Source organism: Mugil cephalus, chromosome 1, assembly GCF_022458985.1.
Source record: "Mugil cephalus isolate CIBA_MC_2020 chromosome 1, CIBA_Mcephalus_1.1, whole genome shotgun sequence".
NCBI lineage: Eukaryota > Metazoa > Chordata > Actinopteri > Mugiliformes > Mugilidae > Mugil > Mugil cephalus.
The window spans coordinates 27,073,035-27,087,451 of NC_061770.1; the positions used below are offsets into that span (position 1 = coordinate 27,073,035).

General features: G+C 50.9%; 1 protein-coding gene across 3 annotated transcripts; it reads right to left on the reverse strand.

The window, feature by feature from the left end:
• Positions 1 to 417: 417 nt before the first annotated feature.
• On the reverse strand, positions 418 to 9,510 carry cxxc1a (CXXC finger protein 1a). Of its 3 annotated transcripts, XM_047586449.1 has the most exons (14): positions 9,315 to 9,509; positions 9,002 to 9,183; positions 8,547 to 8,647; positions 8,101 to 8,237; positions 7,748 to 7,903; positions 2,513 to 2,698; positions 2,295 to 2,429; positions 1,971 to 2,203; positions 1,688 to 1,895; positions 1,497 to 1,607; positions 1,307 to 1,356; positions 1,099 to 1,195; positions 877 to 1,029; positions 418 to 795 (listed from the first exon to the last, which is right to left on the reverse strand). In XM_047586449.1, the coding sequence occupies exons 1-14, from the start codon at positions 9,315 to 9,317 to the stop codon at positions 649 to 651; spliced, it is 1,899 nt and encodes a 632-aa protein (XP_047442405.1). In that variant the 5' UTR covers positions 9,318 to 9,509; the 3' UTR covers positions 418 to 648. The 3 variants fall into 3 exon arrangements, with proteins under 3 accessions (XP_047442405.1, XP_047442397.1, XP_047442389.1); XM_047586441.1 differs by having other exon boundaries at positions 877 to 1,195; positions 2,513 to 2,695; positions 9,315 to 9,510; XM_047586433.1 differs by having other exon boundaries at positions 877 to 1,195.
• Between the last annotated feature and the right edge of the window lie 4,907 nt (positions 9,511 to 14,417).

The following is a 14,417-nucleotide window of genomic DNA, read 5'->3' on the forward strand; positions in this document are numbered from 1 at the left end:
TAAAAAACACAAAAGATTTTTATTTATTTTTATTATCATCAGTTAAATGATGATTCCTTCCCTCCTTCCTTCCTTCCTTCCTTCCTTCCGGCTCCAACACTCTTCAACAGGGATGCTTTTATTTTGAAGTAGGTTCTCATGGTGCCTTTATTGTGAAGGATTCACTAAGACTGATGTGATCTTTTATTTTCCCCCATGATCCTCTCTGGTTGAGATAAACTGATGTTTGCTGCCTCCTGCTGGTTGGACTGGGAGTCACAGGAGGAGGAGGAGTCACGGGAGGAGGAGGAGTCACAGGAGGAGGAGGAGTCACAGGAGGAGGAATTATTTGAGTCTATTTATTGAACCTGTTTGATGCAGATAAATAATTAAAATATTATCAATAAATAAATGATGAAACAAAAACAACCACATGAAGAAAGTTTGAATGTTTTAATGAATAAAAACTGAATAAAATCACAAACTTTATGAAAATAAAGACAGAAACAGAGACAGAAACAGGGACAGGGACAGGGACAGAGACAGAGACATGCTCTTTATTTAGTGTCTTGTCATGAACTTGTCATATGTCTCCACGGAAACCGCCTCCCCTCCCTCTTATTGGCTGGTGGGAGGAGCTCATTGTCCACCTGTCTTCATGTCCTCTGTCTACCTGTCCCGGGGCGTCCTGAGGTCCGTGGTCCCGGGGTCGTGCTGGATGGTCTGGTGGAGCATGAGGGCCAGGAGTCCAGCTCTGTTGGTCATGGCCGTCCTCAGGTTCCTCTCCTGCTCAAACAGCTCGTCCAGCTTGTACCACTGAGGACAGCAGAGACACGTGGTTAGAGCCGTCCCCGTCCCTCCCCCGTCCCTCCCCCGTGTTCCCCCGGCGTGTCTCACCACGCGGACTCTCTCCAGGTCCACCTCGGCCCTCCTCAGCTTCTCCCAGCAGTAGTGTTTGTTGCACCTCCTCTTGGACACTCGGCAGAAGTCCCCCGTCGGCTCGAAGACGTCTCGGACCAGTGGACAGCCGCACACCTCGTCCGCAGGGACCTGGGGACACAGGCGGACACCTGAAGACGACCTAGGGCGCCCGGTTACGTGGAGGGGGCGGAGACGTACCTTTGGGTCTCTGGAGTGTTCTGGACATAAAACCTGGAGCCGCTTACAGTAGGTCTTACTCTGAGGGTTGTAGACGTCACAGAACAGCCGGGTGGCCCTGGAGGACAGGGACAGGGGACAGGGGAGAGACATGAGAGACAGAGACAGACAGCTGGTCTCTATCTACACTCAGAGACACTCAGAAACACTCAGGGACATGTGGTCTTACCCCTCAATCCGTGTTGGATACATGGAACCAAACGATGTCTGACTCTCGTACTGGAAGACAGAGACAGATGGAGACAGAGAGAGACAGAGAGAGACAGAGAGACAGACAGAGACATAAGGAGAAGGACATTTTAATTAGGAACTGATATGAATGCTAATGAATTAGCTTCAGTGTCTGGATGCTAGGCTACCTTAGCGTAGCATCGCTCCATGTGACGCAGCGCCACTTTAGGATGGACGGGATGACTGCAGGACACACAGAAGATCTGAAGGTCTGTGTCCTCACCGTCCCCTTCAGCCACCTGGAGACAAAGACAGAGACACATGTTGACCAGAGACGAACTAACAGATCTATCGTTGTCTCCTTGTCTGTTCCTCTGACCTCCTCGTCCTGTTGGACATGTTGGACCTTAGCGTGTCTGATGATGTCCTCCAGGTCCTGGAAACGTCTCTCCATCTGTTGGAGACGGAGTCTCGCCGCCTGCTGCTCCTTCCTGATTCGCTCCAGCTGTCTCCGTCCCATCTCCTCGGCAACGCAGGGACTCTGCTGCCACTGCTGGACCCTCTGGGGGACGATCTCGTAGATACGGCTGAGGGACAGGGACGGGACAATTAGGGATAATAGAGACACTCAGGGACAGTCGGGGACAGTCGGGGACACTAACTTGGCTGCAAGTTTCATGCCACAGTCCTCGGAGCAGTACTTGGAGTTGGACCTCGCTGGTTCCACGCATCCTGGTCCCAGACACTGCTTCGCCCCGCCCACCTCCCTAGCCCCACCCACCTCCCTAGCCCCACCCACCTCCCTGGCCCCACCCCTCCCCGTCCGTTCCCTGTGCCGTTGCTTGGCTTTATGGCGGCGAGGCTTCACGTCCTCTTTCAGACTGGACGAAGACTTCTGAGGAGACGAGGAGACAGACGTATGACATCAGAGATCAGGCAGGTGACATCATCAGCAGTGACATCACCACCATAAGTCATATGATCACCTTCTTTTCCGGCTTCTTCTCTCGTCTCTTGACGTGTTTCACCTTCACCGCCTTCTTCCTCAGAGACTGAGACCCCTCCTCCTCCTCCTCCTCGTCCTCCTCCTCGTCCTCTTCCTCGTCCTCGCTGCGCCACACCTGCAACAGGACACCTGTCTGTCAGCTGATTGGACACCTGTCTGTCAGCTGATTGGACACCTGTCTTTCTGGAGGACACTAACCAGGTCTCTGTATCCGGCGGCTTTGTACTGCTCGTACAGCTCCAGCTCGCTCTCGCTGAAACATTCCTCCTCTTCCTCCTCATCATCATCATCATCCTCTGTCTGATGCCCCACCCCTTTTCTCATCAGACTCCGCCCCCTGCTGCCGCTGTGACTCATCTCCTCCTCCTTGACCCGTAGCATCTTCTGTTCAGACAAAAATAATCAGCAACAGAGTTAATGATCATGCAGCTAACTGCTAACACTCAGCTAACTGCTAACACTCAGCTAACTGCTAATACTCAGCTAACTGCTAACACTCAGTTAACAGCTAAAAGCTAAGAGCGGAGGATGAAGGGGTGGATGAGGGGGATGAAGGGGAGGATGAAGGAGCGAATGGATGGATGAAGGGGAGGATGAAGGGGAGGGTGAAGGGGATAAAGGGGTGGATGAAGGGGATAAAGTCAAAGAAGAAGGGGTGGATGAAGGGGAGGATGAAGGGGTGGATGAAGGGGATAAAGGGGATAAAGGGGTGGACGAAGGGGATGAAGGGGAGGGTGAAGGGGATGAAGGGGTGGACGAAGGGGATGAAGGGGAGGATGAAGGGGATGAAGGGGTGGATGAAGGGCAGATGAAGGGGCGGATGAAGGGGTGGATGAAGGGGTGGATGAAGGGGATGAAGGGGAGGTCGAAGGGGAGGGTGAAGGGGATAAAGTCAAGGAAGAAGGGGTGGATGAAGGGGAGGATGAAGGGGTGGATGAAGGGGATAAAGGGGTGGATGAAGTGATGCATGAACAGATGGATGAAGGGGATGAAAGGGAGAATGAAGTGATACATGAAGAGGTGGATGAAGGGGATGAAGGGGTAGATGAAGGGCGGATGAAGGGGATGAAGGGGTGGATGAAGGGGATGAAGGGACGGATGAAGCGGATGAAGGGGCGGATGAAGGGGTGGATGAAGGGGCGGATTAAGGGGATGAAGGGGCGGATGAAGGGGATGAAGGGGTGGATGAAGGGGCGGATGATAGGGCGGATGAAGGGGATGAAGGGGTGGATGAAGGGCGGATGAAGGGGCGGATGAAGGGGATGAAGGGGCGGATGAAGGGGAGGATGAAGGGGTGGATGAAGGGCGGATGAAGGGGCGGATGAAGGGGCGGATGAAGGGGATGAAGGGCGGATGAAGGGGCGGATGAAGGGGCAGATGAAGGGGTGGATGAAGGGCGGATGAAGGGGATGAAGGGGCGGATGAAGGGGATGAAGGGCGGATGAAGGGTAGGATGAAGGGGATGAAGGGGTGGATGAAGGGCGGATGAAGGAGGGGATGAAGGGGTGGATGAAGGGGCGGATGAAGGGGTGCATGAAGGGGATGAAGGGGAGGATGAAGGGGATGAAGGGGTGGATGAAGGGCGGATGAAGGGGCGGATGAAGGGGTGGATGAAGGGGCGGATGAAGGGGATGAAGGGGGATGAGGAATGAAGGGGGGGGAGGATGAAGGGGCGGATGAAGGTGAGGATGAAGGGGTGGATGAAGGGGCGGATGAAGGGGCGGATGAAGGGGAGGATGAAGGGGTGGATGAAGGGGCGGATGAAGGGGATGAAGGGGAGGAAAAAGGGGAGGGTGAAGGGGATAAAGTCAAGGAAGAAGGGGTGGATGAAGGGGATAAAGGGGTGGATGAAGTGATGCATGAACGGATGGATGAAGGGGATGAAGGGGAGAATGAAGTGATACATGAAGAGGTGGATGAAGGGGATGAAGGGGTGGATGAAGGGCGGATGAAGGGGATGAAGGGGTAGATGAAGGGGATGAAGGGACGGATGAAGGGGATGAAGGGGCGGATGACGGGGTGGATGAATGGGATGAAGGGGTGGATGAAGGGGATGAAGGGGCGGATGAAGGGGTGGATGAAGGGGCGGATGAAGGGGATGAAGGGGATGAAGGGGTGGATGAAGGGGTGGATGAAGGGGATGAAGGGGTGGATGAAGGGGCGGATGAAGGGGCGGATGAAGGAGATGAAGGGGCGGATGAAGGGGCGGATGAAGGAGATGAAGGGGTGGATGAAGGGGTGGATGAAGGGGATAAAGGAGTGGATGAAGTGATGCATGAACGGATGGATGAAGGGGATGAAGGGGAGAATGAAGTGATACATGAAGAGGTGGATGAAGGGGATGAAGGGGTGGATGAAGGGCGGATGAAGGGGATGAAGGGGTAGATGAAGGGACGGATTAAGGGGATGAAGGGGCGGATGAAGGGGTGGATGAATGGGATGAAGGGGTGGATGAAGGGGCGGATGAAGGGGATGAAGGGGCGGATGAAGGGGCGGATGAAGGGGATGAAGGGGTAGATGAAGGGGATGAAGGGGTGGATGAATGGGATGAAGGGGTGGATGAAGGGGCGGATGAAGGGGATGAAGGGGCGGATGAAGGGGTGGATGAAGGGGATGAAGGGGTGGATGAAGGGGTGGATGAAGGGGCGGATGAAGGGGATGAAGGGGGGGATGAAGGGCGGATGAAGGGGATGAAGGGGCGGATGAAGGGGCGGATGAAGGGGATGAAGGGGTGGATGAAGGGCGGATGAAGGGGATGAAGGGGCGGATGAAGGGGTGGATGAAGGGGTGGATGAAGGGCGGATGAAGGGGCGGATGAAGGGGCGGATGAAGGGGATGAAGGGGCGGATGAAGGGGCGGATGAAGGGCGGATGAAGGGGATGAAGGGGCGGATGAAGGGGCGGATGAAGGGGATGAAGGGGTGGATGAAGGGCGGATGAAGGGGCGGATGAAGGGGCGGATGAAGGGGTGGATGAAGGGCGGATGAAGGGGCGGATGAAGGGGCGGATGAAGGGGTGGATGAAGGGGATGAAGGGGCGGATGAAGGGGCGGATGAAGGGCGGATGAAGGGGATGAAGGGGCGGATGAAGGGGCGGATGAAGGGGATGAAGGGGTGGATGAAGGGCGGATGAAGGGGCGGATGAAGGGGCGGATGAAGGGCGGATGAAGGGGCGGATGAAGGGGCGGATGAAGGGGATGAAGGGGTGGATGAAGGGCGGATGAAGGGGTGGATGAATGGGATGAAGGGGTGGATGAAGGGGCGGATGAAGGGGATGAAGGGGCGGATGAAGGGGCGGATGAAGGGGATGAAGGGGATGAAGGGGTGGATGAAGGGGTGGATGAAGGGGCGGATGAAGGGGATGAAGGGGTGGATGAAGGGCGGATGAAGGGGATGAAGGGGCGGATGAAGGGGCGGATGAAGGGGATGAAGGGGTGGATGAAGGGCGGATGAAGGGGATGAAGGGGCGGATGAAGGGGTGGATGAAGGGGTGGATGAAGGGCGGATGAAGGGGCGGATGAAGGGGCGGATGAAGGGGTGGATGAAGGGGATGAAGGGGCGGATGAAGGGGCGGATGAAGGGCGGATGAAGGGGATGAAGGGGCGGATGAAGGGGCGGATGAAGGGGATGAAGGGGTGGATGAAGGGCGGATGAAGGGGCGGATGAAGGGGCGGATGAAGGGGTGGATGAAGGGCGGATGAAGGGGATGAAGGGGCGGATGAAGGGGTGGATGAAGGGCGGATGAAGGGGATGAAGGGGCGGATGAAGGGGTGGATGAAGGGCGGATGAAGGGGCGGATGAAGGGGCGGATGAAGGGGTGGATGAAGGGGCGGATGAAGGGGTGGATGAAGGGCGGATGAAGGGGATGAAGGGGCGGATGAAGGGGCGGATGAAGGGGTGGATGAAGGGGCGGATGAAGGGGCGGATGAAGGGGTGGATGAAGGGGCGGATGAAGGGGTGGATGAAGGGCGGATGAAGGGGATGAAGGGGCGGATGAAGGGGCGGATGAAGGGGATGAAGGGGTGGATGAAGGGCGGATGAAGGGGCGGATGAAGGGGATGAAGGGGTGGATGAAGGGGTGGATGAAGGGGTGGATGAAGGGCGGATGAAGGGGCGGATGAAGGGGCGGATGAAGGGGTGGATGAAGGGGATGAAGGGGCGGATAAAGGGGCGGATGAAGGGGCGGATGAAGGGGTGGATGAAGGGCGGATGAAGGGGATGAAGGGGCGGATGAAGGGGCGGATGAAGGGGATGAAGGGGTGGATGAAGGGCGGATGAAGGGGTGGATGAAGGGGCGGATGAAGGGGCGGATGAAGGGCGGATGAAGGGGATGAAGGGGCGGATGAAGGGGATGAAGGGGCGGATGAAGGGGTGGATGAAGGGCGGATGAAGGGGATGAAGGGGCGGATGAAGGGGTGGATGAAGGGCGGATGAAGGGGATGAAGGGGCGGATGAAGGGGCGGATGAAGGGGCGGATGAAGGGTGGATGAAGGGGTGGATGAAGGGGCGGATGAAGGGGATGACGGGGCGGATGAAGGGGCGGATGAAGGGGCGGATGAAGGGGTGGATGAAGGGCGGATGAAGGGGATGAAGGGGCGGATGAAGGGGTGGATGAAGGGGATGAAGGGGTGGATGAAGGGTGGATGAAGGGGCGGATGAAGGGGCGGATGAAGGGGATGAAGGGGTGGATGAAGGGGTGGATGAAGGGCGGATGAAGGGGCGGATGAAGGGGCGGATGAAGGGGTGGATGAAGGGGATGAAGGGGCGGATAAAGGGGCGGATGAAGGGGCGGATGAAGGGGTGGATGAAGGGCGGATGAAGGGGATGAAGGGGCGGATGAAGGGGCGGATGAAGGGGATGAAGGGGTGGATGAAGGGCGGATGAAGGGGTGGATGAAGGGGCGGATGAAGGGGTGGATGAAGGGCGGATGAAGGGGATGAAGGGGCGGATGAAGGGGATGAAGGGGCGGATGAAGGGGTGGATGAAGGGCGGATGAAGGGGATGAAGGGGCGGATGAAGGGGTGGATGAAGGGGATGAAGGGGCGGATGAAGGGGTGGATGAAGGGCGGATGAAGGGGATGAAGGGGCGGATGAAGGGGCGGATGAAGGGGCGGATGAAGGGTGGATGAAGGGGTGGATGAAGGGGCGGATGAAGGGGATGACGGGGCGGATGAAGGGGCGGATGAAGGGGTGGATGAAGGGCGGATGAAGGGGATGAAGGGGCGGATGAAGGGGTGGATGAAGGGCGGATGAAGGGGATGAAGGGGCGGATGAAGGGGCGGATGAAGGGGCGGATGAAGGGCGGATGAAGGGGATGAAGGGGCGGATGAAGGGGTGGATGAAGGGCGGATAAAGGGGATGAAGGGGCGGATGAAGGGGTGGATGAAGGGCGGATAAAGGGGATGAAGGGGCGGATGAAGGGGAGGATCACGTACCCGGGCTCGGACCTCACACTGCCTGAGGCGACACTTCTGTCGGATTTTGTTGGGACCTCCAAACTTCTTCATGTCTTTGCAGAAGTCGCACTGAGCACAGTCCTCCGTCCTCAGGCAGGCGTCGCACTCGCCACACATCCGAGCCGAACGCTTGATCTGAAACATGAGGGGGAAATGTTGTTCTTCCATTATTTTGATAAATGAAAACTGTTGTTGTGATTACTTTGTTAGATGTGTTCTGGTCATGTGAGCATGATTAAGTGGCCCAGATTAGAGCCTCTGGTGGGCTGGTTTTGTCCTGCAGGCTGTATGTTTGACACCTGAGAGCTAAAGCGTTAGTGGTGGTTTTGTACCTGTGAGCCCCGCCTCCTGTCAATCTTGAGCTGAGGGGTGGAGCTTCCATCTCCGTCTCTCTCTGGCTCCGCCTCTTTCTCCTCCTTCTCTTTGTTTTTTTTGGGGCGGAATTTGATCTCCAGAGATGAGTCTTTGTCTGCAGAGGACACAACAGCTAACGCATAGCGAAAGGCTAGGACATGGCTAACAGCTACCGCGCAGATAATTGCTAGAACATAGCTAACAGCTACGGCACAGCTAAAGGCTAGCACGTGACTAACAACAAGCACACAGCTAAAGGCTAGCATGTGGCTAACAACTAACATGCAACTAAAGCCTAAGACATGACTAACAGCCAGCTAACAGCGAAATCATGGCTAACAGATAACAGCTAATTTGCAGTTAACAGCTAATACTGTAATAGCTAACAGTTAATGCTACTAATATCTCTTCTAGGGACACTGACCTCTGCAGGAGGGACAGTACCAGACTCTGATGGACTTCGCTGCTTTTTCTGAAACTCCAACACAACCTCCATGAAACCACTCAGAGCAGCTGTCACACCCTCTGGGACATGGACAGAGACAGAGACAGAGACATGGACAGGGACATGGACATGGACATGGACATGGACAGAGACAGGGACAGGGACAGAGACATGGACAGGGACAGGGACAGAGACAGGGACAGGGACATGGACATGGACAGAGACAGAGACAGAGACATGGACAGAGACAGGGACATGGACAGGGACAGGGACAGAGACAGAGACAGAGACAGGGACATGGACAGAGACAGGGACAGGGACATGGACAGGGACAGAGACAGAGACATGGACAGGGACAGGGACATGGACAGGGACAGATTAGTGCTGAACTTCTCGTTCCAGGTCAATTATCAATAAAGTTTTTATTTTCCTACATCATGAAACAGTTGATGTCAGGTTTCCGACAGACGCAGTAAACGGGAGCGTTGCGAGTTTCCGTGGCAACTGGTCCTCCTCCATCTTTACCTCCTCCCCCTCCTCCTCCTCCATCTTTACCTCCTCCTCCTCCTCCATCTTTACCTCCGCCTCCTCCTCCTCCTCCTCCTCCAGCCTCCGACTGAAAACGGACAAAGACAGAAATAAAAACCTGTACCGCGAGCACCATGAGGCACTGCCGCTCCTCCGACCAGACTCCGTTCATTTTTCTGCAGATTTTAGAGCGGCTCCGTTCGTCTCCATCAGACTCACCATCACACGAAGAAGAGGAAGAATCAGAAGAAAATGAAGAAGAAGAATGTGAAGAAGTTCACAGGTCCACTAGTTCGACATGTCACGTTTTTTTCTCATTTTGGACCCAAATCCGCAGAAATAAATCTCTTTGTTTCTCTTTGTTTCTACTGCGGGTTCCTTCTTCTTCTCCTTCTGTGGGTTTTACGGCGATGGATATGAGGCGCCCCCTGCTGGACGGACTTAGACTAGACATGAGCCAGTAGGGGATAGATAGATAGATAGATAGATAGATAGATAGATAGATAGATAGATAGATAGATAGATAGATAGATAGATAGATAGATAGATAGATGAAGGAACCAGTGGAACCTTGTTCTCCTGGTCTCTTAGTCAACGTGTCTTTGTCTTGGTTTTATTTGCAGTGAAATAAAACAGAACAGAAGAATAGAAATGAAATAAATGTATGAACTATCCAGACTGTCCACGGAGGAAACATGACTGTATGAGTAAAGGGACTGAAGCCCAAATATAATCAGGAACTACAGGGATTATACATTTACATGTCATTGCAGAGGTAATATGAGTAATAAACATATAAAAGAATAAAATAATAAAGTCATAAAATAAAGATTTCTAAGTCGTTTGAGCCGGGAGGACAGAAGACACGAAGACAACACATTAACAGGCTGAACTCACACTAAACACACAAACATTCAGGACATTAACTTTCCTTCATCCTCAAATATCACCAACACATTTCACCCTCCACTAAATCACTTACATCAAACTGTTGACCAAGTTTTTGTGTCACTTTCTTTATTGGTTGAATACATAATTAACCCCTTGACACCAGTGAGTTGACCTTTCCCTCTAGCGCCACCATCAGGACAAACGTTTAAATTAGAATGAATGTATTTTGTAAAGTTTTCATGTTGGTTCTGGTGATGATATGACCTTTCCCTCTAACGCCACCATCGGGTCAAACTTTCTACTTTAGACTTGATGTATCTTGAAAATCTTTCATCCAGATCTTTTCTAACTTGCAGTGCACGTCCCAAATGATCCAGCTCTTATGTGTTTTATGTGTTAGTATGAACTACCAACGCCCCGTCCCGCCCCGCTGGGACAAATAAAGTCTAAAGTCCAAAGTCTACCTGACAGGTGAAGAGTTTCTTGGTTTCAGTTTAGTTTCTCTTTCACCAGGATCGTGTCGCAGGTGTTTCTGTCTCCGTTTCAAACTCCGTGTGAAGGTAATGAAGCCGTTTTGAATGTTTTCTTGGTTAACATCAGCTGTCAGCAGCTCAGCTGCGACAGAAGCAGCAGAAATCTGCAGCTCCATGAATTCACCTTAATGTGAGTCAGAGCTGAAAGGGTCGAGTCTGGAGGAGGCCTGCTAGGAAACTGATCAGAGACACACCTGCTTCCTAAATATCATTTAAACTCACTGATTATTTCCATCAGTGACACAGTCTTTGATTTGAAATCTGTCTCTAGAAGTTTGATCTGCTTTTCTAACAGGAAGAGGTGAAAGTAACTAAATACTTTTAGTCCAGTTCAACATAGAGACACTTTATACATGAGACACTCATTTGGCCGCTGGAGTTTAGTTTAGATCGATGAGGAATGGTGCAGTCCTGTTAGACTCGTAAAATGTGGACTTTAGCAGCATGTGTGTGTGAGTGTGGATGTATGAAACTGTCTCTATGGACGTTTGACGTTAAAGTGTGTATGGGGACAGTATGTGGGTGTGAAAGAGTGATGGACGTTGTTAACATCTCTATGTTTGTCTTATCTAGCTCAAAGGTCGGCTCTGAAATGAACATGATTGATTTGTGTTGATTAAAGGAAGAACATCACATATATGATGTGTATTAACTAGACGGTGCTGAAGAAAGGCTTAAGGAAGCTCATTTAAACATCTGCAGCTTCAGGAACCAAACTAGTCCTTCAACGCCCACACTGAACAAATGTATGACAATGAATGGGAACTAATAAACGAAATAATAAATATATGGGAATAGATAAGTAGTGTAAACTTAAAGGTTGTAGCTCTTGTACATAAATACATGTTGAATATTGCAGCTGTGTCAGTAAAGTTCCAGGTCCAGTGATACAGTGATACCTGAGAGTCCAGGTCAGACTCAGAGTTGAATATATTGAATAAATAAGAATTTAAATATGGAACATGAGATATGTTGTTTTTATATGTGACTATATGTATAATATGTAAATATATTAAAGGCTCCAGACTCAGTATATGAGTGGAAACATGTTAGTGTGAGACTGAGTTTCTCCTGGTCCCACTGTGCTGACAAGACACGACAACATGTTACAACACAGAATAGAACAGGAAGAAATGAACAGAAGGTTTACAGGTGTATGAAGAATGGGTCTATAAATATATACAAGATATTTAATGTCTGGAGAAAATATATAAAGTCTATGAACTGGAAGAAAGGATGAAATATACACAGTGTCAGTGAAGGCATCATCATCAGTGGAGGATCAGCTGATCTGTTTACAACATGAATGATCAGTGTTTCAGCAGCATGGACCAGAGACAGGACAGACTGGAGGGACCTGGACCTGGACCTGGACCTGGACCTGGATCTGGACCTGGAGCCAGCTGTGTGTCATTGAAGAGCGACGGGTCCAAGGGAATTATAACTAATTTTAAAGGAGGACGTGGTTCTGGTCCAAAGAGGTAAAGTGTCAGTAAATGTGACTTGAGCAGCTGAGGATAAATAAACGTTGACTTGCTCATGTCTGTTTCATCTCTGCTGCTTAGATGTTGTAGATGTTTCCTCAGAACATAAACAGATGTTCATCTAAACAACACGGACACACTGGAAGAAGAAGACAGACTACATATAGATACTAACTTTATACAAGTCACATGGTTTGAGTAACTTGCTGAATTGTTGCTCATTTGTCAAAGATCTTGTAAAAGTTTCAGGCCTTAAGGGAGGAGACAGATAAGAGACTGATCTTTGAAGCACAGTAGTGTCTTCAGTCTTTAATCAGCTGTTCAGTCTGTTTCCATGGAGACAAGTCATCATCCTGTTTGTCTCTGGACCAGAGAGAGAGAAGATGAGATGTGTCTGAGGAGATGAGGTGCTAAACTAATGCTAAGCTAACCAGAGTTCATAAAGACACAGTCTGCACGTTAGTATGAATCACTGAGGAAGAGAGTCAGCAGCTCCAGGTCTGAGGCCTCGGCCTGCAGGTCTTCTTCATGGTAGAGACTCAGATGAAACTCATCAGCTGTAACGCTGCAGAATAAAAACTCCTGGTTCATCTACGTTCTAGTCTTCATGGACACTCGTTATGTGAGTCCACAAACGGAGACAAAGACGTCTGGACTAGAAGGAGTTTCCTCCAAGTGTTCAGCTCTAAATGTCTGGTGGAGAGTTTAGGTTTTTATCACCTGAAGGTCACATGAACAGAGTCTGTTAATGACCTGGACCTGGACTGGTGGTTCTCTGATGATCCATTAATGTCCAGAGCCTCCTCAGATGTTCAGACTGATGTAGATCAGATCTTCCTCCTCTGACCAGAGAGACGTCTTCCTTTACTCCTCTTTAAACCATCTGTCTTCTCTGGAGAACATGTGGGCGTTGTTGTCCCTTGTCCTTCAGGTGTAGGTGGACAGATGAGTCCTGACCTGAAGACCTTGTTTGAGTCGTAGAGAAGATAAACTCAGGATGAGGTTGGGGGAGGACATCCAGGCTACCTTGTGTAGACACTTTGTTTCTTAGTGGCCAAAGTTCAAATAGTGAAGTATGTTTGAGGAGAGAAGGAAACAGCTGATGGCTCTGAGGTGAAGAACATGTGCCTCGCTAGGATTATCATCTCTAACATGATCAGTCAGAGAGTCTGAGGTTTCTTCATGTTTCTGTCTGGTTTGTTTTCTGGTGCTCAGGACGTTTTCCAGTGTTCAGTCTCTGGCTCTGGGTTCCTTCTCCAGCTGATTCATCAGGAGGCAAAGCTTGATGAAACAGCTGCAGACTGAGCTGTTGATGGTCAGTGGGAGGACTAGTAAACCTTTACCACTACAGAGACTCATCTGATTCACGCTTCACTTCCACATATCACTCCAGGGACATTTAGCTTGTGTTTGTCTCTGTGTGGACAGACATGATGAGAGCTAATTGTTGATGATTGGTCCACAGAGTCCATCAGCAGAGCTCAGAGGTTCTCAGTGGTCAGTCTACCCAGCAGCATCAGACACAGCTGGACTCCATCTTTCTGGTCTGTACATGTACAACAACTACTTTCCATCATGTCCATGCTGCTCTTTGTAGACCAGTGGATTGTCAGTGTGTCCAACATGGATCTGATGTTTGTCTCCATGGTTTCAGTCTGCTTGTGTTCATTCATATCGTCTTCTGTTCCAGCTGCTGGAGGACAACATCATCACTTTTGTGAAGAAGGAGCTGAAGAAGATCCAGAAGGTTGTGAGTCCAGATTACCCAGAAAGCTCAGAGAGTCAGAAGGAGGATGAGGAGGTGTTGGAGGGTGAGGATGAAGAGCAGAGGAGGAGCAGCAGAGATTTATTCCTGAAGATGACAGTGAACTTCCTGAGGAGAATGAAGCAGGAGGAGCTGGCTGACTGTCTGCAGAGCAGTAAGAGGATTTCTCTAAACATTGAAGCTGCTGGAGAAATGAGACATTTACTAATGTCTCAAGAGATGAACCAAGATATATTCACACACTCATTCTTTAGAGCAATGACATGTTGGAATATTTACTGGAGAGTTTATTTATTCATCTTATTTGTTGTTTCTTCATTCAGGACATTTTGCTCCAGTTTGTGGACGTAAAGTTAAATCTGTTCTGAAGAAGAAGTTCCAGTGTGTGTTTGAGGGGATTGCTAAAGCTGGAAACTCAACCCTTCTGAATGAGATCTACACAGAGCTCTACATCACAGAGGGAGGGACTGCAGAGGTCAATGACGAACATGAGGTCAGACAGATTGAAACAGCATCCAGGAAACTACACAGACCAGAAACAAGCATCAGACAAGAAGACCTCTTTAAAGCCTCACCTGGAAGACATGGACCAATCAGAAGAGTGATGACAAAGGGAGTGGCTGGCATTGGGAAAACAGTCTTAACACAG

What these genes read in the sequence shown, in the direction of transcription:
- cxxc1a (XM_047586433.1), bottom strand. An exon ending in ATGTCCAACAGGACGAGGAG is followed by an intron (nt 1,608 to 1,687) that starts GTCAGAGGAACA and finishes CTTTGTCTCCAG; the next exon opens with GTGGCTGAAGGGGACGGTGA. An exon ending in ACCTGGAGAGAGTCCGCGTG is followed by an intron (nt 796 to 876) that starts GTGAGACACGCC and finishes TGCTGTCCTCAG; the next exon opens with TGGTACAAGCTGGACGAGCT.